Here is a 25,034-nt window from a genome sequence, read left to right on the forward strand (position 1 = left end):
TAGCCTCTTGCACCACCACTTACATAAAACACTGAACAACCCTGTGCAAGTAGGGGGTGAGAAAAGGGTTCACAGCTTCATGATGATCTCAGAGAAAAACCAACAGGCCTATATAGTCACCAAATTTTGCCTTTCTTGTTTCCAATATTTGTCAAATATTGGCAGAATATTTGCCAAAATAATTGCAGTCATTTACCAATATTTCCTTTTTTCTAAAGTTCCACTTTTACAGTGAAGGATAAATTAAGGTACTGCCTCTACCACTAATTGTATTGATAGACCTCTCCCAAATCCATGGATCAGTACTTTGAACATCTTCAGGAAAAAAAAAAAGTGCCACACCAATAGCTAGAAATCACTCACACAACATTTTTCATATAGTGTATTGTGTCCAGTAGAAAACTGGTTTAAAGACAAAATTGCATTTATATACTTTTAATCTTTATCCAAACTAAGAGGTTAGCTTATCAAGACTTTCAACCATTTCTTTTGCTTAAAACACAAGTAGATTTCATTTCTTATCAACCTGACACTGCCCTGGTATCTGCTGTCATGTTCAGACAAGCTAGCCATTGTGCTGTGCACCACAGGAGAATCACAGAACTTCATGAGGTTCAAGAACAAGTGCAGGATCCTGCATCTGGGTTGGAGCAATCCCAGGCAACTGATGCAGGCTGGACAGTGACTGGCTTGAGAGCACCCCTGAAGAAAAGGACTTTGGGGTTCTGGTAGATGAGAAGCTCAACATGAGCAACCAATGTGCACTTGCAGCCCAGAAAGCTGCATCAAAAGAATTGTGGCCAGCAAGTAGAAAGAGGCAATTCTCCCCCTCTACTCTGCTCTGGTGAGACCCCACCTGGAGTACTGGGTTCACTTTTGGGTCTCTCACTACAAGGATATTGAGGGTGCTGGAGTGGGTCCAAAGGAGACCAAGGAGTTTGGTGAAGAGCGTAGAGAACAAGTCCTGTGATGATTGGCTGAGGGAACTGGGATTGTTAAAGCCTGGAGAGAAGGAGGCTCAGGGGAGACTTTATTTCTCTATACAATTACCTGAAAAAGAGTTTTGGCAAGGTGGGGGTCTGTCTCTCCTCCCAAGTAACAAGCAATAGCACAAAAGAAAACAGTCTCAAGTTGCACCCTTTTTCACTAGGTTTGTAAAACCCCAACACAGGGTGCCCAGGGAAGTGGTTGAGTCACCATCTCTGGAGGTATTTAAAAGACATGTAGATGTGGTACCACTTAGACAAGAGTCTTCTAGAGCCTAAATGATTTTATGATCATATTCATCATACTGCATCTATTTCTTTTTGTTCATGCTACAAAAATTTAAAACCAAACAAAAAAAAAACCCCACACCAACCACAAAAGAAAACAAAACAGTAAATACTTCTAGTATTGATCTTTTATCCCTGACCTCTTGAGGATAATGTCCTCCAGGCAGTTTGGAATTCAGTTTTATCACAGTGTAGTTTCAAAACCTTGAAATGAGAAGTTTAGAAGTTTAGAATTGAAATATTGGCAGAAACATATCAATAGTTGCACAAATTCATGTCTACATATGGATTAGTGTTTATTAGCTTTGGGTTATACACACTTAGAAAGCTTATTAATGTTTTAGACATGGCAAATTAAATCCAGTTCTTCAGATGTGTCATTTTGATACCTCAAAACACAAAAATGAAACTTCAAATCATCTTTTAAATTCCTGTTAAGGGAGGACATTCAAATCAACAGTCTTCAGATAATCCATAAAAACAACCAAGATAAAAACCTCTTTTGTTTTTCATTCAAGATTAAGATTTAATAAGAAGCAAATAAAGTATTTTGAGATGCCCAGAAGTTTATTAGCAAAGATTGTGTATCCCACAATCTTCAAGTTTCTTCCCAATGCAAAGAAAATAATTGGCATTAATAATTAATTCCTGCTTCTTGAACATTTGGAGGGATGTGTTTCCTCTTAAGCCAGCTGTTTCTGCACTATCTGAAATATCAAATAATAATATGGAGATACAATTTACACAAATTATGAAGGCTTGATTTGGCTTGATTAAGAATGATAACCTCAACATTTAGTTTCAGCTTAAGTCATACAGTGGTATGCAACTGAGTCCTCCTCCTGTCTTTGACTAAGAGCAAGTCCTTTAAAGGAAACACAGCCTTGGATTTTAACAGGGACAGAATTCTTTGATTCTCAGAAAGAACTTCACATTTCCTCTCTTATACTCCCCTCCAGTGGAATCCTCTGAAGGAACAACACTAGGTATCCAAAATTGATACTATTCCCTCTCCTCTACTCCCCAAACATCTCTTGGCCCATTTGGTGATAGGTCATTTGCTCGTGAGCTTTCTGTTACAAAAACTTAAGCATCAAGCTTTCATCATTCCAGGTCTGGAGGCTAGGGAATAGCAAAGTGGTAGCCAGCTTTTCCAGTCCACGACTGCAAAGTTTTACTGGTCAAGAGATGACATGAGCTTAAAGCTTGAAAATTTACCTTGAATAAAGTTGTAATATGCAGATAGGCAGTGACTATACATACTAAAGACAGAATACTGAAATTAAGGGAAAACACTTCCCATCTACCTGTATGTCCTCAGTCAGCTTAATGTAAACCTAACTCCTGGAGACAATTATCTGAAGAAATAATTACAACGACAAAAGTTGCTTCATTTTAGAGACCTCATGATGAATGGACAAAGAACCAAAATTTAACATGTTCAAATAGTAAATCAAAAGAATCTGCATTCTTGCTTGGAAAACTTCATTTTTTCCAAACTAGCTTGTGTTCCCAGAACTCTGTAAGTGCAGGCATCCACATTCCGTGTGAAACGGGACTGCTGCTGATGCTTACATTCTCTTGTTAAATCTCCCATTTTATAGCTAATCACAATTTTATAGCAGGCATGAAGCACTCTACAAGGCCCATGCTGAGCTGTTCCTGTAAATCAAAACCTTATTCCATCGTTCTGCTTGCTGGCAGCAGAGTAAGGTTACTTTTACCATTTATGGTTGTAAAACCCATCCAGCTTCCTCCCCACCCCCTTCAGTTGCTGCCTTTTTTCCACTATTCTTTCTTTCTCTCTCTGTTTTGCTCCAAGAAAGATAGAATATTCTAAGTTCAGCTAAACAACTTCTTTAAGCTTCTTGTCTTTCAATACACTTACAACCTCATGAAAACATCTAACGGAAGACAAGTGAAATATTAATACACCATTTAGGTCAAGAGCCTCATTCCCACCTTAAATAACATGAAACAAACCAAAGGCACGCAAGAACAGCAGCAGCGCAAAGGCTCTGTACACTAAGTTATCACTATGTAGCCCATACATACACAAGTTCATAAAATAAGGCCCAGATGAGACTGGAGGTGCTTGGAATCACAGTTTAACAGTCTTAACTCTTACACTGGAGTCTTCCTCCAATGTAGGAGGATGAATCACAGAATCACAGAATGTTAGGGGTTGGAAGGGACCTCAGAAGTTCATCTAGTCCAACCCCCCTACCAGAGCAGCATCAGCTAGAGCAGGTCACAAAGGAATGTGTCCAGGAGGGTTCTGAATGTCTCCAGAGAAGGAGACTCCAGAATTCCTCTGAGCAGTGTATTCCAGTGTTTTGTCACCCTCACAGCAAAAAAGTTTTTTCTTGTGTTCACATGGAGCAAAGCAGCACCACAGCTAAATCTTACAATCAGACCACCTATAAACAGACATGCTCTGGAAAAAACAAGTTAAAAATGTTCTACTTTCAGATATACTGTCCAGTTCCATGCCCCCTCCTGAAACATAAGGTATTAAACTGAAACAGTCTCTGCTCACCATGACCACAAACTGAAACACCAGGTTCAGTTTTTGCCAGGTCTAGTTATGTTATTCTACTCTGCAGCTCTGAGCTGGATCATCCTGCCACAGAAACAGAAAACTAAAAGGACTGTCTCTGCCCTTCCACAAGTCTGTGCAAGCCATGGATCAACACAGCTCCTAAGATGATCCTATGTTGCATGGACAAGCAACTATGCACGCTGGAAACTCCTGAATTTTCAGAAAGTAAGGATTCTAGTTTACAGGAGTGGTCAGCACACAAATCCTTACAGGGATGTTACTACAGGAAAACGTGTCCAGTACAGAAGTAAAGCAACTCGCTGTTGTTTAGGAATGAAATTTAAGTGTTTCCAACTGACTTCAAATCTAGACCACAGAGATATGGATAGATTTCATGGACAACCACATTTATCAGAACACCAAGAACAGCCTCTTTTTGATCTAAAATGGCCCTCTAAAAGTGTCAACCTACTGTTCTAAAATTTGATGTTCAAAAGCAGTATTAGCATAGCTCACTCCTGCATATAATTCCTACATTCATCTCAGCAAAGAATTTGCTGAAAGTCGGAAGTCAGCACTGAAAAGTTATTGACCTTTAAGCTTAACATCTGAATCACATACAGAGAAAAAGGCTTCCCAAGGAAACTATTCTCACATTAACTGGGTGGAACTCAAGACAACAAATTCATTTGTGAACCCAATTTGCTCCAGTCTTTTGTCTCAGCAGAGATCTGCAGCAGAATGATGCAATACCTGCTTATCAAGTGGGTTTGGCATTTTGTACTTCTGGAAACATGCCCTAAAAAAAGCATGCCCTTAGAAGATGTTTGATTTTGTGCTTAATTTGTGATATATATTCCATGCAGATGTGAGCACAGCTAACTGTTGTTGGTATTTTCCACCTGGAAAAGCTACAGAAACCACACTGATTAACGGCTCTGTGATGATTACACATCATTCTTGACTTCATCCCTTGTAGTTAAGCATATCCCCCAAACAATAGAGCAGAGGATGATGAAAGGAAACTAGTTTTTAAGGTCATAAGTTCTTAACACAGAGACCACCTGCACAAGAAGCTCAAAAGTGCCTCAACATCCTGAACTCTTGGGTCCAGGATGAGGAAACGGAAGCGCATGGAGTAGGAGCTGGTGCTGGACGTTAGGAGAATAGTTGTACATAATGAGAGAATGGGAAGGAGAGGAGCCATGTAAAACCCTGCTTTGTCTGAAGAAGCCACCACTCACTCTCTTGGGCCCAGAAGAACAAGGTACCAAAGAGGAGATCTTCCTTTCACCCAGAGAAAGAGCCCCTGGGAAAGAGGCTGTCACTGTATGTTCAAGAACTCATAGGCAACTGAAGAGTGGTTATATGCCACACACCTCGAAGCTTTCTGGACACATCAGAAAGATAGGCAAATAGCTTTCTCTAAATTACGTTGAGAGGACTATCTGAAATACTGGTACCACAGTTAGAGTGTTCACAGTTAACTGTATTAATGAGTACCCTCCGGTCTTAATAACAGTTGAGGCAGAAAAGCTCTGAAATGAAGATTGTCAGAATGTGTAAATGTGACTAAGGCAAGTTCCACAGTTTTACAGATTTTCCTGACCAGGCAAGGACTTATTCTTCTGTTCCTTCCCCCTTCAGATAGCTGAACCAGCTTATTTTTCACATATAGCTGTAAATCACAAACACTTCCTCAGCCAGTGTGTGTCCCTATTTTCTAGACTTTGGAGGTGCGGGGTGTGACCATGAAGAAGGTGGGGATGTTTGTCGATTTGTTTGGGGTGATTTGTTGTTATCTTTGTTATGGGGGGGGGGGTGTGTGTGTGTGTTTGTTTGTTTGGGTTTTTTTTCTTCACAAGTTGTTCATCCTTGCTTATTTTCTTTCTCTGCCTTCTCAGTCCAAATCACAGCATCTGTGTAAGTGGCAGAGAGATGACAATGGGGAATTAGGAAGCAGTTTATCAGTTTTAGTAATTCTGCAAAAGATCTCACGTCATGTTGATGGTGACACCTAATATTTTAAATGCTAAGCTCTAACAATCTACATTAAATAGCCAAACTGAATGTTTCAGTGTTTGTAACTCAACATAATTTGGGTCAGACACCCCAAGGGTACCTGCTTTTGACAAACACTATCCTAATGCAAACCAGGGACTCTGTATTCCACAGCTAGAGAAATGAACAATGAAACTCCACTAAACACCACACTATAATTACAAAATATTTTTCTCAATTCACCTTAACAGAAACAGTGAAATCTACTGCAAGGAAAAAGGTTTGAAAAAGAATAGAATAGAATAGCATAAACCAGGTTGGAAGAGACCTTCAAGATCATCGCGTCCAACCTATCATCCAACACCACCTAAACAACTAACCCATGTAACCAAGCACCCTGTCAAGTCTCCTCCTGAACACCTCCAGTGACGGCGACTCCACCATCTCCCCGGGCAGTCCATTCCAATGGGCAATCACTCTCTCTGTGTAAAACTTCCTCCTGACCTCCAGCCTGAACTTCCCCTGGCGCAGCCTGAGACTGTGTCCTCTTGTTCTGGTGCTGGCTGCCTGGGAGAAGAGACCAGCCTCTGCCTGTTTACAACCCCCCTTCAGGTAGTTGTAGAGAGCAATAAGGTCACCCCTGAGTCTCCTCCTCTCCAGGCTAAGCAGCCCCAGCTCCCTCAGTCTCTCCTCATAGGGCTGTGTTCCAAGCCCCTCACTAACTTCGTTGCCCTTCTCTGGACTCGTTCCAGCAAGTCAACATCCTTCCTAAACTGAGGGGCCCAGAACTGGACACAGGACTCGAGGTGTGGCCTAACCAGTGCAGTGTACAGGGGTAAAGACCAATAGCAAACACCACATATGCACATCAATAAGTGATGTAATTGAACTTCTGTCATCCTTTCCTGAAAATGCTGTGTAGGTTATCTTAATGGTTGAACAGCTTTACCACACATTAAAGAGCACTGCTTCAAAATGAGAAGCTTATCTGTTTCTCTAAAGGGTCTAAAATTACTGGCTAAAATGAATTATATTTTATCTTGTTATAAGATTGGATCATATCTAATTTTTTTTAATACTACCACAATTTTGTACCTGAAACATTTCAAAAACTCTGTTTTCCATAAGAAAAAGTTCAATTTCCTCTAGTTGGTGCTTTTTCATTTTTTTTCATGCTAAACCTGTCCTTGGTTTCTTGCAGGCCTAGAACTTTCAAAATTAGACAACATAGCTATATTGTTTCAAGCAGTAATTTTACCTGAACATTTCCCTAGACTGGAAAGTGGAAGGACAGCTCTGGGGGGTCTTTCTAAGCCATTTTGCTCCTCAAAATAAACTTTTCCTCTTTACCTTCAAGGATCTTCCCTGTTTATTATTTATACTTTGCAGTGCTAATCAATTTCACTTTCAGGAAAGAAAGCTTTCAGCTTTTCCTGGTAATAATGCTCACCATGGCTTGCATACAGCAAACCCACATATATGCACCTTACATCCAAGCTGGAGAAGGGAGGGGGAGAGAGATTCCATATATAGAAAATACTCTAAGCCTACAGTCTAATCAGTTTACTAAGAAAACTGAGATGCTTTGGGAAAAGATAGTATAAGACAGCAATTACCATCCAAAACAAAAGGCAAGAAAATCTTACAGGTGAAACCACAGGACTTTAATGGAATAAAGAAAGAATTATGACATTAAGCATCTAGAATCTGGAAGTAAATTCTAACTCTATCACACTTTAGAGTAAGGTTAACATCCCAAGACCCCATTTTAGTCAGACCCTACACGATTTGATGCAGCAACCAAACATTTTATTATTTGCAGTGGAGACTGTGACAGGGGAACTCCTGACCTTCACTTCTATTACAAGTAGTAATGCCCTTCTTTTCAGGCCTTTGCCCTAGCACAATATTTTATTAATTTATTCATTTACTTTCACTGAACTCCCTAAACATGTAAGTCCTTCCCATGCACAGGGGATCATCAAAGTTGTGTTTTATCTTGTGTTTCTATGAAGAAAGAGGCCAAAGACTTGTTAGTTTTTTTTACTAGAGCTTTGATGTCTGAAAAAGTTGATTCAAAGATAAAACAGGTAATCAAAGGTACTGAAGGCTTTCTGTAGTTCCAAGAAAACTACCTTGGCAGTTACTGTGGTGCTTTCCTAGCCTGAGGCAATTTGAATCCCTGTTTTCTTTAGGCTGGTATAATTTAAAGGGAAAAAAAAAAATCTGTAGTAAAGTTGGAAGGATGTTATTTTTCCACAGAGACAGTGAGTCTGTACATAATGTGACTACACTCAATTTGTAAATGACAATCTATTTCCAATTTACTGGGCAAAACTAGCACTGTCATGAGGAAAATGTTCCTTTGTGAAAAAAATGACACAAAGAACCTACGAAAGTATTCAGTATCACTAAGGTTGGAAGAGACCTCAAAGATCATCGAGTCCAACCTGTCACCACAGACCTCATGACTAGAGTAGGGAGGACACTACTGCCCACTGCAGGCTTGAACTCACAACCTTCCCATTAAGGATCTTATGCATTACCAACTGAGCCACATCCAGGTCAATAATTATCCCATTTCATCTTTAGTTCTTTTATTTCACAACAGTACCAGCTAGTAGCATAAGTCCTACAAATATCTAAGTCAATCTCTTTTGTTCCTGTCTCAGCAGAGATCCATGAACTTACCTCAGTCTAGTTTAAAGCACATAAAGAAAAAAATACCAAAAAAATCTAATTCACCCATAGAAACCCTGGACAGGATCTTCATCCTTTCTCCCTAGCAATAATTTTTTCTGTATTCAAAGATGCACTTATTTCCTCTTCCTTCCCCAACCTTATCCCAGGCTAAATACAAAATTTTCAGTGATGTCCCCAGTAGGTCAGGTTTCCTGGACTTCTGTTCATTCTTGTTTTCCCTTGGCCTTTATTACACTTCTAATATAATGCACTCAAACTCTCAAAATCTACTACCAAGGTGCTTCTTAAAAGTAAACATAAAGCTTAAAATGCAAAGTACTTCAATCTAGAGAAGTTGGCACATTCTGATTAAACGCCTTGCAAACTGAAGGAAGGCATCTGAAATGCCAACCTGAAGGAACTCTGAGAGAACTTAATTTACATAAACTTGCCTTCTCCATAAGTGCTTGTTGCCACCTATATACATAATAGCAGATTTTACTGTAAGCACTACAAGCTTCTATGGTGTCAAATGATATGCTTGGGCCTAGCTCATCTTCCTTATCAAGTTGGCTGAAATCCCACCTAATTGCTGCAGCACATGGACTTCATTCATTACAAAGACACTTGCCTCTCATGACACCCAGTGGGCCACATCTGAGAACGGAAATACCTTTCAAAAGCCCCATGGTGTTAGAAAGTGCAGTGCTGGACGAACCAAGCTATTCCACTCAAGTTTGTTTTGGCAGATTTTCAGCTCTCTAGTCTATCCTTGCCTTGTTTTCACACACAGGACTTGGAACAATTCCATTTATCAAGTCTACAAAAATGAAGCATTAAGTTGGCCTCTAAAGTAAGACAAGGAGAAAGAGGAAAAACTCATGCAATTCAATACCATTAATATTCTCCCTGCAGTTTTGTGTGCAGAACAAAAGTGGAAGGCAGATGGGGAAAAATAACAAACATACTTGAAATCTGAAGACTAGAAGACAACTTTTCAAGCCATGCTACTTGAATAGGACAATGTTAACTAAATATAAAAAACTACTTTTATGAAAAGTCATCAAACATAACTAATGCCTTGGCATAATTCTTAGTGAAGATAGAAAAGGAAAAGTATGCATATTTTCCATAGTTGGAGTGTTTTACTAGAACTGCCTAAACCAGGCAGTTGCTAGTATTTCTTGCATGACTGACTAGCTTCCAGTCATGTACATTTTTATTCATCCATTAATAAACTGACTACAAATATATGTGCTATTAACACATATACACTATATATCCAGAATACATTTTCTAATGGGAATATAAAGTTACTCTGTTACAGTAATTAAAAAGCTACACTAAATTTTACACTGTCTTTCAAGGGAATCTTCTGTTTCACACTGCTAATGCTTCACTTAGACATGCTAGCAGGAAACAGTCAGGAAGCATGCATGCTTAGGTATCTATTTAAATAAATAAGAGCTTTCCAAATGCAAAAGAACTTTTGTAACAGCTTAGAATATAAATAGAACCAAAAATAATTGGCTAATCACTGTCATTCATTGAACTCTAAAACTTAAAACAAAAAAGGACAAAATCCTAATTCTAGTTCAGTATGTAACTTTCACACAATTCAGCTTCCATTTTATTCTCATATATTTCAGTAAGCCACAACCACGTTAATTTTAAATTAAGTTCACAGGGTCACAGGATGTTAGGGGTTGGAAGGGACCTCCGAAGCTCATCAAGTCCAATTCCCCTGCCAGAGCAGGACCATAGAAGCTAGTGCAGGTTGCACAGGAATGCATCCAGATGGGTCTTGAAAGTCTCCAGAGAAGGAGATTCCACAACCTCTCTGGGGAGCCTATTCCAGTGCTCCGTGACACAGTGAAGAAGCTCCTCCTCATGTTGAGGTGGAACCTCCTGTGCTGTAGTTTATATCCATTGCCCTTTGTCCTATCACAGGGTGCAACAGAAAAGAGCCTGTTTCCTCCCTCTTGACACTCAGCCCTCAGATATTTATAAACATTCATTAAATTCCCTCTCAGTCTTCTCTCCTCCAGACTAAAAAGCCCCAGGTCTCTCAGCCTCTCCTCATAAGGCACATGCTCCAGTCCCTTAATCATGCTTGTAGTCCTCTGTTGGACTCTCTCAAGTAGATCCCTGTCAGTTTTGAACAGGGGAGCCAAAACTGGATGCAATATTCCATGTGTGGTCTAACTAGGGCAGAGTAGCAGGGAAGAAGGACCTCCTTCAATCTGCTGGACACACTCATCTTAATGCACCCCAGGATCCCATTGGCCCTCTTGGCCACATGGGCACATTGCTGTCCCATGGATAACTTGTTATCTACCAGGACTCCCAGGTCCTTCTCCAGTAGATTGCTTCTCTAGTAGATTGCCTCCTAACCTGTACTGGGGCAGTTTATTATTCCTTCCCAGAGGCAGGACTCTGCACTCATCCTTGTTGAACCTCATCAGGTTCCTCTCTGCCCAGCCCTCCAGTCTGTCCAGGTCTCGCTGAATGGCTGCACAGCCTTCAGGGGTATCAGCCAAGCCCCCCAGCTTGGTATCATCAGCAAACTTGCTGAGCAGACACTCTGTCCCCTCATCAGTGTCACTGAGGAAGATGTTGAACAGGACCAGACCCAGCACTGGGGGGCTCCACTAGTTACAGCGCTCCAGCTGGACTTGGCACCACTGACCAACACTTTTTGGACTCTGTTTTGTAAGCAGTTCCTAATCCATCTTGCTGTCTATTCTTCTATGCCAAACATCCTGAGCTTGCTTACAAGGATGTTATGGGAGACAGTCAAAAGCTTTACTAAGGGCAAGGTAGACTACATCTACTGGCCTCCCAGCATCTATCCATTCAGTTACGGATGTTAATGGATTATGAAAAATAAATGTCCTAAAATTACACCATTCCTTTTTATTTGGGTCTGCATTTGACTTCTGTGAAAGCTTGCCAGACACTGTTATCTACAACATGGCAAGAGCAAGAATAAATAAGCAATGAGAAAACATTACCCACTGGCATGATATTTTTCATCTTAAATATTGTCTCCGTTAGTTAATAAATATATCTTGCAATAAATTTAACGGTGCTGTTCACAGAATTTTAAGGAAGAAACTGTATTCTTATGATCATGTAACTCCCAAAGCAGCTTTGTCAAATCTGTTGAGAATTTTTAAGTAATATTGCAAGATACATGCCACCCTTCCTACTGTATTTTCTGCTGTGTTACACAGCTAACTATCAAGTAGAGCACATGCTGTGAGTCAGACTTCTGGTTCAAGCTTTTGCTACATAGTACAATTTAAGTCAGAGCCTTAACTTAATTCAGAGTCTTTGAGTATCAAATTGATGGATACTTAATGCTTGTGTATTACATATAGAAGAAAACAAAGTACAGCTAAAGGAGTTGTCAAGATTAACATTCAACTTTCAAGTGACAGGCCCTAATACATGCCAGTTTCTCCCCAGAACAGCTCCTCTTTCAGCAGAGGTCTCCTTAGATCAGAAGTTTCTACCTGAGGGTTCAGAACTTTCACTATCAATTTGAGATGTATATATATATAAAGCAAGCCTAGTGTCAGCACACTTACGTTTGTACTGGGCTCTGTACTCCATGGCAAAGTTTTCAGGTCTGCAGATCAGCAAGTTGACAGTCACTGTACATTACTTCAACTCTCAACTCTTATGTCAAGCAGTCAATTCTTGTACAGTCGTCAAGAAGTATAGACAATAATTCTTATTCTCCTTTCTAGGTCTACATTATGTGCTTCATTAGTGACATATGAGTTTCACCAGTAATGTAAATAGATATCTTTAACAAGGAGGCCACAGAAAATGTTCTGCCTATCAGTAGAAATTAATCATGCAGGACTTGTATAAAGACTGAGCTTACAAAAGACGAGACAGATAATTTGCAGCAGGACAGCACACCAGTAACTCACCACCACAGGAGCTCTTCTGGGAAAGTTTTACTATTCTCTGCAGGTCTCATCTTGAACAACAGGGAGTAATAGCAAAGTCTCAGTACAGATAATATTGCAAGACTGCAAGCAGATGATTTCCTCTGTATTAGCAGGATAAACAGGGCACATTTTCAACTCATGAACTCATCTACTTTAAGTGGCTTCATTTTCAAAGATTTTTCCCTCAGAACAACTCAAGGTTAAGCTACTCAGTACAGCTTTATGTCTCAAAATGAATTTAACCAGACATTTAAAATCATCCAAGACAACTAACTGTTTGTAATAACTCATGAAACTTCAGAGCAAGCAGCAGGTAGACCACAGTGACCACTGTTCACATTCCGCATTAGGTTTAGCCTTCTGAAGCTTATAGAAAAAGCAACCCCTGCAACAGCAGCATCCAAACACAAACAAAACAAACAAAACAAACAAGGTTTCTATTTTCTTCTTCCTGTGCACAGTATTTGGTGAGGAATAGTCATGACTGTCACTTAAGCAATCAAGCTTGTTCTTCTGTTTGTAGAAGGAGATTGATTCCTTTATGACTGCCATTGCTTATTACAAGACATTTTTTTCCTCAATAACTATACAATATGGGACCTCATTTCATTTCAAATGTGATTATCAAAATCCAAAGCCTGTACCTCCAGAGAAAAGGTTACAAAAAAAGCCCAAAACAACAAAATTCTCCATGCAACAACAAAAAACTCACACACAAAAAAATCCACGCACAAAACCAGACAGACAAATAAACAACCACTCAAGCATTTTTCTGGATGAAACAGCATTCAGGTTTACTTTGCAATTGCACAAATTTTTACCACAACATGCCATTCAATTCTCATCTCCTTCAGATAAGTACTCACTCTGCTTTCCACATGAAAACAGACTAGGTGCCATTAGGTGTTTCAAGAAAGCTAGCAGCCACTACTTCGTAACTTCACCCCTCATGCTAAGCTAAGAGAGGGCACCAAAGCCTTCAAGAGACACTGATTTCCCCAGATGGCAAGCCCAAACCCAGCAGTAAGAAGGAAAGCCACCATACAACCTTTACACCATGTCCAGAAGTGAGGACTCCAGAGCTTTTCTCAATCTCACCTGAGGCCGTTTGAGACGGTGCCTTTAACAAAGGGACACCATGGCCGAATGTTTTATAAACAAGACAGGTCTAAACTAATTTCATGGGTGGAGAAGCGGAGCACTGCCTTAAGTTTTGATTCCCAGTGGGACTAGTCTCAGTCTTGCACTTTCTCCTTTCGCAGCTTGCAGCTTCTGGGCTTTCGGCCAGACTGACCTTGAGCAGATAAGGCCTCTTCTAACACATAACTGCTTTTAATTAACAATTGCTCTTTTTTCTCTCTTTCTAACCCTCTTTGGGGAAAAAGGGGAGAGAAGGGGGTACAGGGGGAAACCCTTCCTCCGGGCGGGAGGGGATTCCCACAGGAATCTCATTCCTGTGTTACTTTGTTGTATATTTCTGTGTATATATTGTAAATACTGTAAATTGTGTACATATAGATATATATCCTGCAGCCCCGCTTGTAAATACATCACACAATCCTTTGCTAATCCGGCTGTGGGGTTTTTTTTTTCCTTTCAATTTTCTTCCCTTCACTTTACAAGGGGGGGAGAAGGCCTGGCCTTCCCCTCAACCCTTGACATCACCAAAGATGCTTTGACTACATCACATGAAGCAAATGCACAGCTCTGAGGGCTCCAGAGAAAATGATGATTCATTTGCCTTTAACTCTGTGAATACAATCTGCCAAAAATGCCCTGATTTTAATGGTTAACCTTAAGGTCTTCATGCTAAGCAACTCCAGACCAAATAAGCAATGCAATAGAAAAGGGGTATGCATACCAGCAGCTTCTGTCTCCTACACAACCCATAGTCCATCGCACCCTCAACTTGCAAACTTTAGTGCAACCATACTTTATACATCCTTGGAGAGGATTAATTTAATTTTTATTTCCTCTCTGTGTTTGTTTTGGAGGTTTTCTGCTTGAGCAATATATGTATGACTAAAATTTGGCAGCAAGCAGCCTGTAATAGAATGTGTATCACTTCAACACAGTCAGCATAGAAGCAGAGAATCACAGAACCTTAGAGGTTGGAAGGGACCTCCAGAGATCACCAAGTCCAACCCCCCAGCCAAAGCAGGATCACCTAAGGTAGTCCGCACTGGAACACATCCAGGGGGGTTTTAAAAGTCTCCAGAGAAGGAGACTCCACAACCTCTCTGGGCAGCCTGTTCCAGTGCCCTGTCACCATCACCGTAAAGAAGCTTCTCTTCATGTTGAGGTGAAACCTTCTGTGTTCAAATTTGTACCCATTGTTCCTGTGTGCCCCATCCTCTTGACACCCACCCCTCAGATATTTATAGACATTGATCACATCCCCTCAGTCTTCTCTTCTTAAGACTAAACAGCCCCAGCTCTCTCAGTCTCTCTTCATAGGGGAGAAGCTCAAGTCCCCTAGTCATCTTTGTGGCTCTCCATTGGACTCTCTCCAGCAGATCCATCTCCCTTGAACTGGGGAGCCCAAAACTGGACACAGTATTCCAGGTATGGTTTCACCAGGGCAGAAGAACCTCATTAGACCTTCGGGACACACTTTTTTTTGATGCACCCCAGGATACCATTTGTTCTCTTGGTCACAAGGGCACACTGCTCTCCCATGGAGAACTTGCTGTCCACCAGGATTCCAATGGAGCTGCTTTCCAGCAGGGCATCCCCTAAACTGTTGTGCCTGTTGTTACTCCTCCTCATATGCAGGACCCTGCAGTTGTCCTTATTTAACTTCATGAGGTTTGCCTTCACCCAGTTCTCCAGCCTGTCCAAATCTCATTGTATGACTGCACAGCCTGATGGGGTGTCAGACATGTTGCCCCAGTTTTGTATCATCAATGAACTTGCTGATTCAGAATGTGCATGATCAGAAAAACAATAATATGGCAGTAAGCACAGCTTCATCTTGCATTCAGAATGTAGAAGACTGGTGTGAAAATGAGGAATGGAAAGATATTTCCAGAAGCCGAACTTCACATGGATGGAGTCTTATATTATCCACATGACCAAGGGAACACAGTACACAGCAAAACAAGCTTTGGTCATGACAGAGGAAGCATACACATCATTACACCCATAGCTTTTCCATCATCCAATGGGTTTCTGGTATATTGGTTACTGATATCTCTCAAACTTTGTCAAAGCAATGGCAAAAACAGGGCCATGCAAAAAGACCTCTCCTGTTGCCACAGTAAAGCAGACAAAAACTAAAAGGATTTTGATGTCTGACTTGCATGTCTGAGCATCATGCTAGAGAAATAAACTATTTTTAATAGGATTTTCCAGTGAGAGAATTGAACTCTCAACTGTTTCCATTGTAATCTTCAGTTAAACATTAGAACATTCAGTGTCCATTTTTATTCCATAGCTGTCCTTCTTGAACAAGTTAAAAGCATATGTAATTTGCTCTTCTACATAGATATTCTATTCTATGTAAACATAGTGATTCTATCATTATAATACTGAATCAGTAGTGTTCTATGAACAACAGCAAGTAGCTTCTACTGCATTCCAAGTAAACAAGGACTTTCCTCTTAGCTCATCCATGCCATTTTTTATAGCTGAAATGGATTTCATAGAATCATAGACTTATTAGGGTTGGAGAGGACCTCAAGGATCATTTAGTTCCAAACCCCCTGCCATGGGCAGGGACACCTCACACTAGATCAAGTTGCTCAGAGCCACATCCAGCCTGGCCTTAAAAACTTCCAAGGATGGAGCTTCCACCACCTCCCTGGACAACCTGTTCCACTGTCTCACCACCCTCATGGTGAAAAACTTCTCCCTGACATGTAATCTAAATCTACCCTCCTTTGGCTTAGATCCATTCCCCCTAGTCCTATCACTGCCAGACACCCTAAAAAGTCCCTCACCACCTTTCTTGTAGGCCCCCTTGAGATACTCAAAGGCCACAATAAGGTGTCCTCAGAGCCTTCTCTTCTCCAAACTGAACCACCCCAACTCTCTCAGTCTGTCTCCATAGAAGAGGTGCTCCAGCCCTCTGATCATCCTTGTGGCCCTTCTCTGGACACGGTCCAGCACATCCGTATACTTCTCGTAATAGGAGCTCCAGAACTGGACACAGTACTGCAGGTGGGGTCTCACAAGAGCAGCGTAGAGGGGGAGAAGCACCTCTCTCAGCCCACTGGCCACACTTCTGATGCATAAAAACTCTGCAGTCATTTGACACACTGACATAAAAAGACAAGATACAGGAAAGTAAGGTAGGATATTTTGTGTGATAAATTTAAACTAACAGCAATCTAAGACTGATTGTCAAGTTAAAGGCAAAAACTTGCTGTTTTAATGTTATTTCATTATTTCAGTCAAGTGCTAAAATTAATCTGCTCATGTTAGTCCATAAATTCTAAAAAAGGGATAAGCCTACTATTTACATATGCATTATCAGGTTGTATATATCTTTCAAGTACTCTAGCATTCAAGAAAAATGGCTATTAAACTAGCAAAAGGTAAGCAATCAGACCCTTCAAGATGACTTTTCACTTTTAAGGGACAGAAACTACTTCAAATATCTAAGACAGGCAATAACAAACAAACAGTTTAGTGTCAGAATCTCCCTGTGATAACAGTATCTAAGTAGTTTGGTACAGCATTTTATGGAAAGAACTACATCTGGGATCGTGCATTCCTCAAAAATCCAATTTGCAGGTAATTGAATAAACTGTAATCATGCCCACCAAGTGTGGCAGTACATCCACAACCCCTCCCCATGAAACCAGGATGGGGGGGGGGAAACAGCAAAGCATGGAAAAAGGGACCAGGAGGAAGACATCTCTCCTTGCCAAGGCTGTCATCAGTGGATTACATAGAATTACATAGAATTACATAGAATAAACCAGGTTGGAAGAGACCTTCAAGATCATCACGTCCAACCCATCAATCAATCCAACCCACCTAAACAACTAACCCATGGCACCAAGCACCCCATTAAGTCTTATCATGGATGCACATGGGCCCTTTCCCCCCAAGCCACGTTTCAGGAACAGACCCCCATGCCTGGACATGCTTTCTGATACTGTTTGAGACACAAGTTAGGATGACTGTTTAAATAAGGCAGCTGCAGAGCACGCTCTCTCTCGCTCTTTCTCTTGGGTTTTCGCCCCCCACACATGTGGATTATAAGCAGCAGCAGTTCCAGAAGGATTTTCCAATGAAAAGAGACACCAGAGTAATTCCCACAATCAGCAAGCAGCATTGTGAGTAAATTGATAGATTCCTAGAGTCTCCAGGAAATACCTGCCTTTTGTTAGTAGGGGTAACATACTGCTTTTGGATAGATCTTTTCCAAATACTGTTTTCTCAAACTGTTTGTAACCATTCCTGTAAGCCTATATTCCTATAACCAAACATAAGAACCTGTATAAATATTTCATAACTTGTTAGTTATGTTGGTGGTGGAGATAAATTAATAAATAAATTATATTTTTATTAATTCCCCACCTCAGCCCTCTTTATTTGTAACCCCAAGCATCAGACCTCACTTTGGAAAAGTTAATGCCATTGTTTTAAAGTTTGGATCATTTCTCTTTAAATATGATATAAGTGCACTTTCCCCGGTAGGTCTCACATTTCTGGCAGCAAATCAAGTAAGACTGCAGTTTTATGTACCTTTCCAATTTGTTTCTAGTATTGTTTGTGCAAGTTTTAAACATTTGGCTATAGCATTTCAGTACAAATTTGCCAGAATAACATAAGGCTTCAATTTACAGCTTTAACTTTGCCAATGGCCCAACTACTTTTGCCTTGCATCTGAACTGTGATTTAAATGCTGGTTGCAATGGTTTTGCTGCAATTAGCAGAACAGCTTTGCAGGAATGCTGCCTATTAGATAGCAAAAGTATAACAAGATGTGGTGAAACAAAAAAAAGTAATGCTTAAGAACAATGTTCATACTTCTTTGTACCTTCACATACTGCTCAAGGTAATTGATTATATTAGAATATGCATTCAGATATGTTGATTAAAAGGAATTTTAAAAGTGATCTCTGTTTATTCTGCCAAAGTGTTTACAGTTGTGGATTTATTAATTATCACATCTCCCACCCCTTTTCAATTTTCACCAGTATTTTGGGTACAAATGATTCTGTTTTGTCACATCCAGCAATACAACATTTCACTTTTCTAGAAAACTCCATTGCTACAAAAGTAAAACAAACACACCCCAGAAAATGCACCTGGCCTCCAGTTTCACTACAACTCAAAACAGTGCCGATTCATTCAAAGCCAACTGAATTTCAGCCCAGTTCCAAGTAAGCAGGGGCAAACTTAGACATTCATATCAAATTCAGACGCAGTTTGGTATGTGGAAAGTCTGCTTAGACAGTACTTCAATGAAACCAAGAGCCCAAACTCCCAATAAGAGGCACTGCAATGACACAAGGACAGATATAAATAGGACTGCTATCCTAAGAATTAGGAATTATGCATATGTTTGCCTGCATCCAAAAAGAGCACATACAGGTTTCATTTCCAATACCAGGTTGGTAAGCTTCTAATGTGAAACCGAAAATTAAAGGAAAAATATTAAAGAACTGAAGGGGGACAAGATTTCTGAACAGGTATCAGATGTAGGAAGGAATCAAATGAGCTCTTTCTCCCAAAAGGATTGTCAAGAAAATTTGCTTGGAAAACAGCATCTCTTTTCAGCAATAGTCTTTTGTCACAACATTTAATCAGCTCAATGTCCTGAGAGGATACACAAACCACTCCAAACCTTCAAAGGATCTCCAGTGTATTAAACATAGCTCCCTACCTTATGATGCAAATCTTAATACACAGAAGAGTTGCCTATTAACAAACTGGTTCCCTGAGATTTTTAACCTCCTTCTGAAACACCAGACTCATTCAGTAGAAAAGGACCTATTCCATCTTTCCAAATTTTTTTGTAGTGCCCGTCATTGTGCACACCACAAGGACTCCTCCTCTCAAGTCCACTGAATCAATTAAAAATTAGTTGGAGATCCAGAAGACACCCAGTCTTTTGAAAGAATGTGATAATAAATCCAAGAAAAATTAACAGAATGATGTATGTCCTCCCTGAAAATATCCTATAACGTATACTTTGTTGCCTCACTTCTAAGGTGAAATGAAAGACATACGACCCAAATCTTTCTGTGTTCAAGAAATGTCTCTTAATATAGCCCCTTGTAGAGTAATGATAAACTTTTTCTGATTATTGTTCTGATTAGAGCTCAAGTTTTTCTGGAGAAGTTTTCTATAGAGCTAAGATATCACAAACTTTCTATACCTCTGAGTATGAAAGCCAAGACAAAGCATGACATCTGTGTCTATTGTTTTTGGACACAGAAAATAATCATAGTCTCATAGTATCAATCAGGGTTGGAAGGGACCACAAGGATCATCTAGTTCCAACCCCCCTGCCATGGGCAGGGACACCCCACACTTGATCAGCCTGGCCAGAGCCTCATCCAGCCTGGGCTTAAACACCTCCAGGGACGAGGCCTCAACCACCTCCCTGGACAACCCATTCCAGGGCTTCACCACTCTCATGGTGAAGAACTTCCTCCTCATGTCCAGTCTGAATCTCCCCACCTCCATCTTCATTCCATTCTCCCTAGTCCTCTCACTACCTGAGATCCTGAGAAGTCCCTCCCCAGCCTTCTTGTAGGCCCCTTTCAGATACTGGAAGGCCACAATTAGGTCACCTTGAAGCCTTCTCTTCTCCAGACTGAACAGCCCCAACTCTTTCAGTGTCCCCTCATAGGAGAATACAAAATGACTGCTTTCAGAGATTGCACATATTGATAAAGCTCAAGCTGTCTTTCTACAGTTCATAAAATTTTCAACAGTAGCTTCTTATTCCATCATTCACTGTAGTCTTCTAAAATTCCTTCAATAAGATGCTGACATTTAACCTATAATGCATGCAAAAAAGTTTCCATTAATTATATTCTTTGAAAAGAAGTTCAAAATCAGATCACATCAAATCTTATGTATAAAAGCCTTTGCTTAAAGAGTAACATGCAAAATTACTCAAACCCTCTATTTATTTTTTTTTTTTCAGAAATATCTTAAATATTTTTTCACAGGTTTAAATCAGAAACTGCATCAGGTAAGAATGGAAATTGTAACAGGAAGGAGAACTGTTTTTCACTTTCTAGTAATTTGATGGTACTGCATACAGAATGAATGAGCAGGAGGGGTTCCACTCCTGAACACTGCTAGGGTTATTTTGGGGGGCCTGATCTGGGTAATGAATACCAGCTGCCTACCTTCACTGGTAGCTGCATTCTTCTGGGCTTTGGTGGGTGTGTGATCTGTACTTGAACTCACGTCGGATGAGATGCTTGAGCTGCCTTTGCCTGCAAAGTGTAAAGAGTGGGAAAGAAAGAACAAACATAATTATCAACAGAAACATGGGAAAATATTCCACATCACAACATGGAATAATTTAAGGAAGTTTAAAGCACCTGATGTGCTACAGCAGGCTGGGGTCAGAGTTAACCACAATATAACTTATAGAATGTCTGCCTTCACATGTGCTATGGCTGTAAACAACCTCCTGTGATACAGAGGCTATCATCATGTATTTGCTAAACTCCACTGGAAATGAGAAGCTTGTGATTAACAACATCAAAAGAATTTTCATGATGACTTTTCACATTCAAGTATCTCTGACACAGTCAGAACAAAGGGACACTGACCCTCATCAGCACACAGCACACATGCTCAATGCTTGGTGTGATGCAACAGTTTATAAGTAACTTCTACAGTTGCTGTTCTTCACCTTTCACTTCATAATCTCAAAACAGAATCAACGGATGTTTCTTCTATTATCTTCAAGACCTCAGGCCTACATGCAGGATGTCAAACCAGGTACAAGTTATCAAAGAAAGAAATGCAAATACAAAGAAAACATTAACTGAGAGAGACACCATGGAAGAGCTAAGAGGGATAAACCAAAGTTGTCTTTTTGTTTACTTGTGAGGATCTAGAAGCAAGTCACATCTGTTTCCCTTTGCTTAATCTCAATAACTACTAACAGGGAATACATTCTGCTCTGCAGCAGGAACCAGACCAACCACCTAATCAGCAATAGATGAGATTAATTCTAGAGAGGATAAGTCATGAATACTGTTTCATTTTAAGTAATCACCTATTTCCACAAACACTGAATCAGTGACGCTTTTAAGAGCAATGTTGGGTTTTGCACCAAAACTAGGCTGTATTCAGAAAGCTAGCTGACACCACATTTCTGTCACCTAAGTAAAACTATAATCGTAGGAATGCTAGCAAGAGAGTTTTCTGATCTGTTATTTCAATCAAGCATTCCTTGGGGTTCTGGGTTACAGTACGCCTGGTTTTCATAACATTTAGATGTAAGGAGGTCTGCTTTTTAAAAGGTGCCACAACAGAACAAAGATTTAAGCTTTAATGGGAAACAACTGGAGAATGTGCAAACGTAGGTTGCTTCACAAGCAAGCTACTGCCACTTAATCCGTCAACCAGCCCTAGAGAATCATTCTCAATGTGAAGTTGCTAAAGTTAACTTGCTCTGATTTGAGAAATTATTTTGGAATGAATGCATATTAAAAAGGCCAGAAAGAAGTTAAAAATACATGGCTGAGCTTAGTAGCTGAGTAAGGTGAATACAAAAAAAAAAATAAAGGTATATTTTCAGTGATTCACTAACTGCTTTTTGCATTCCTTTAAGAAGTTAAGCAAACCCAAGAAGCAGTGCCTCTAGAATATCACTTCAATTGCTTTTGAACTGTGTCGTGAGTTGGCAGTAATGGACTGTGGTCTTTACAGAAAGAACTGCCCCAAAGTAGCTCTCCAGATAAAGCAACCACAGTAAGAGTAAGGGGGAAAAAAGGGAAAAAAATGAGAAAAGAGAAGGCTAAATAAACAAAACCAAAACAAACACAACAACAACCAACAACAACAATAACAACAAAAAAATCCAAAGTATTTTTGGGGTGGAAAGAGAAGCCAGTGATACAAAAACCCATCAGTTCAGAACTGATGATGTTTCATAGACTGTTTTCACAAAGTAAATGCTTCATGCCTCTTCCAGTAACATCAATAAAATTTGTTTATGCCACATACAAGCAAGCCTATGAAAGCACAACAGAAATCTTTTACCCATTGTAGGGTGCTGATTGCCAGTACATCTGATAGCATAGTCTCATATTTACTATTGCATGCTTCTGCAGAAACTGTGAAACACCAGATATGAGTCTAAATATTTACCATTTAAATCAACTTGACCTTTAAAACATTGATTTCTTGTTCATTGATACAAGTGAAAACTAAAAATCAAGAGAAAAAGAATTCATAGCAGTCACTACTTTGGTTGGATAACAGCTCTTCCTGCAATTTGACAGTATCAAAATATTAGAAGTATAGAGATAGGCAGAATCCAATGGGATGGCATTTAACAAGTCCAAGTGCTGAGTGCTGCACTTTGGCTACGGCAATCCCATGCAGAGCTACAGGCTGGGGTTGGAGTGGCTGGAGAGCTCCCAAACAGAGAGGGACCTGGGGGTGCTGATCGACAGCCACCTGAATATGAGCCAGCAGTGTGCCCAGGTGGCCAAGAAGGCCAATGGCATCCTGGCCTGCATTAAGAATAGTGTGGCCAGCAGGAGCAGGGAAGTCATTGTGCCCCTGTACTCTGCTTTGGTTAGGCCACACCTTGAGTACTGTGTCCAGTTCGAGGTGAGGAGAAAGTTCTTCACCGAGCGAGTCGTTCGTCATTGGAATGGGCTGCCCAGGGAGGTGGTGGAGTCACCATCCCTGGAGGTGTTCAAGAAGAGACTGGACATGGCACTTGGTGCCATGGTGTAGTCATGAGGTCTGTGGTGACAGGTTGGACTCAATGATCCTTGAGGTCTCTTCCAACCTTAGTTATACTGTGATACTGTGATACTGTGATACTGTATACAGCCCCCTAATAAGCCATCATCCCCACTTTCTACTCTGAAAGTCTCTGTTCAGGTGGAGTGGAAGCGGGAGATACTTTCTAGTGAATTTTCAATATTTGAAACTGACTAAGACAAATCTTTTAAAGCAAAACACTGCTATTCAATTCTAACAGGCTAGATTTGGCTACTGCACAGTCATGTACACTTGCAAGAGCTAACAAATAAGATTATTTAAGTATCCTCCAAACAACCTGGGTTTGTTAACAGAAGAGAGAACACCCTCAGCAAGTTCCCAGATGACACAAAACATGGAAGAATGGTTGAAACACTAAGAGATTTCTGCCATTCAGAGGGACCTCCTCAGGCTGAGAAAAATGAGCTAATAAGAACAGCAGGAAGTTAGTTCAACAGAAGAAAATTCCAAGTCCTACGTTTGGGGAAGAATGTGCAGGGCTGCTGGGCTGGCCCCTGAGGAGGGCTGGTTCCAGTTGGCTCCAACAGCCCTAGTGCAGGGCACAGCTGAGTCCTTCAGCCATAGGCAGGTACCTCAGAGTATCAAAGCCTTGTGACGCTGCCTTTTAAAATCAGCATTAAAACAAGATTCAACAAGGCATTTGCAAGGCACAGATGTAATACCAAGGGCAATAAGGATTGATTTAATTCTGATGTAAGTATGCCCATGAAAGTTCTGCAGCTGGTAAGATGCAATGGTTTATCCACTACACCCTGGAAAGCTTGAAAAATTACCTAAAAATGAACGCATAGGACTGAATTTCTCAGAACTCTTTAGCAGAATGTGTATTTCTAGAAAGGCAAGCTATTCACAAAGGGTGGATTGAAAGTGTAAAGTTTAAGTAAGTTTATTCTTTTGGACACTTGTTGCAGCGTGCTGTAAGCCTACTGGGTTTGTAGTTGTGACAGCCTTAATTCACGTCTTAATGCCAAATATCTCACCATGATTTCAGAATGGATAAAGACTTAATTTAACAAAGTCTTCAAGTGGATTCATCTAATCTAATGCCTAAAATGAGGCAAGGGATATATTTTAAGTTCTCAGAGGTAACCTGTCTTATTCCTGTACATTTGCATTCCCCAGGTAACAGATGATGATATTGAAATATCTTTTTTGGAGAATTACTAGCAGATGAGGTTTGTTCACCAAGAACTGCTAAACAGAACTGCTAAATATAGTACATCCCTCTACATAATACTTTCTCAGTGATGAACAGCACACACCATTGCTGAGTTTATAAAGAAAAAATAATTACTTGGTACAAGGTCTCTCCTTGAAGCCTACTAAGCAGCCTGAATGCCAGAAAGTAATGTCTACTTGCAGCCAAGCTTTGCACCCACTTTAAGTGTTAAATTTTACATGTCAAACACTGGTAAAAGCCCATGAACAATTTAGTCTAGGAGGTAAATATCATTTCAGTAATACTGTCTAAGAAGGAAAGAACACCAATACATTTATTGCTTGAACTCAAAGTAAGAAAACTGTAGCATCCTGGTTTTTATTCCTTAACAGGAGTACGATGTCTTGCAACCAAATCTTAAAATACCACCTTTTACTACTGAAATGACTTAGCTTGTATGC

At 40.3% G+C, this 25,034-nt stretch overlaps 1 protein-coding gene across 1 annotated transcript in view; it reads right to left on the reverse strand.

Moving 5' to 3' along the window:
• FBXL7 (F-box and leucine rich repeat protein 7) overlaps nt 1-25,034 on the reverse strand; it is a 141,807-nt gene that overhangs the window by 79,496 nt on the left and 37,277 nt on the right. The window contains exon 3 of the mRNA XM_068161979.1: nt 20,786-20,875. Within this exon, the coding sequence (XP_068018080.1) occupies nt 20,786-20,875 (90 nt within the window). The remainder of the gene's footprint in view (nt 1-20,785; nt 20,876-25,034) is intronic.

This window comes from Melanerpes formicivorus, unplaced genomic scaffold (genome assembly GCF_026170545.1).
Source record: "Melanerpes formicivorus ecotype bairdi unplaced genomic scaffold, bMelFor1.0.p_v2 SCAF_61, whole genome shotgun sequence".
NCBI classification, from domain to species: domain Eukaryota; kingdom Metazoa; phylum Chordata; class Aves; order Piciformes; family Picidae; genus Melanerpes; species Melanerpes formicivorus.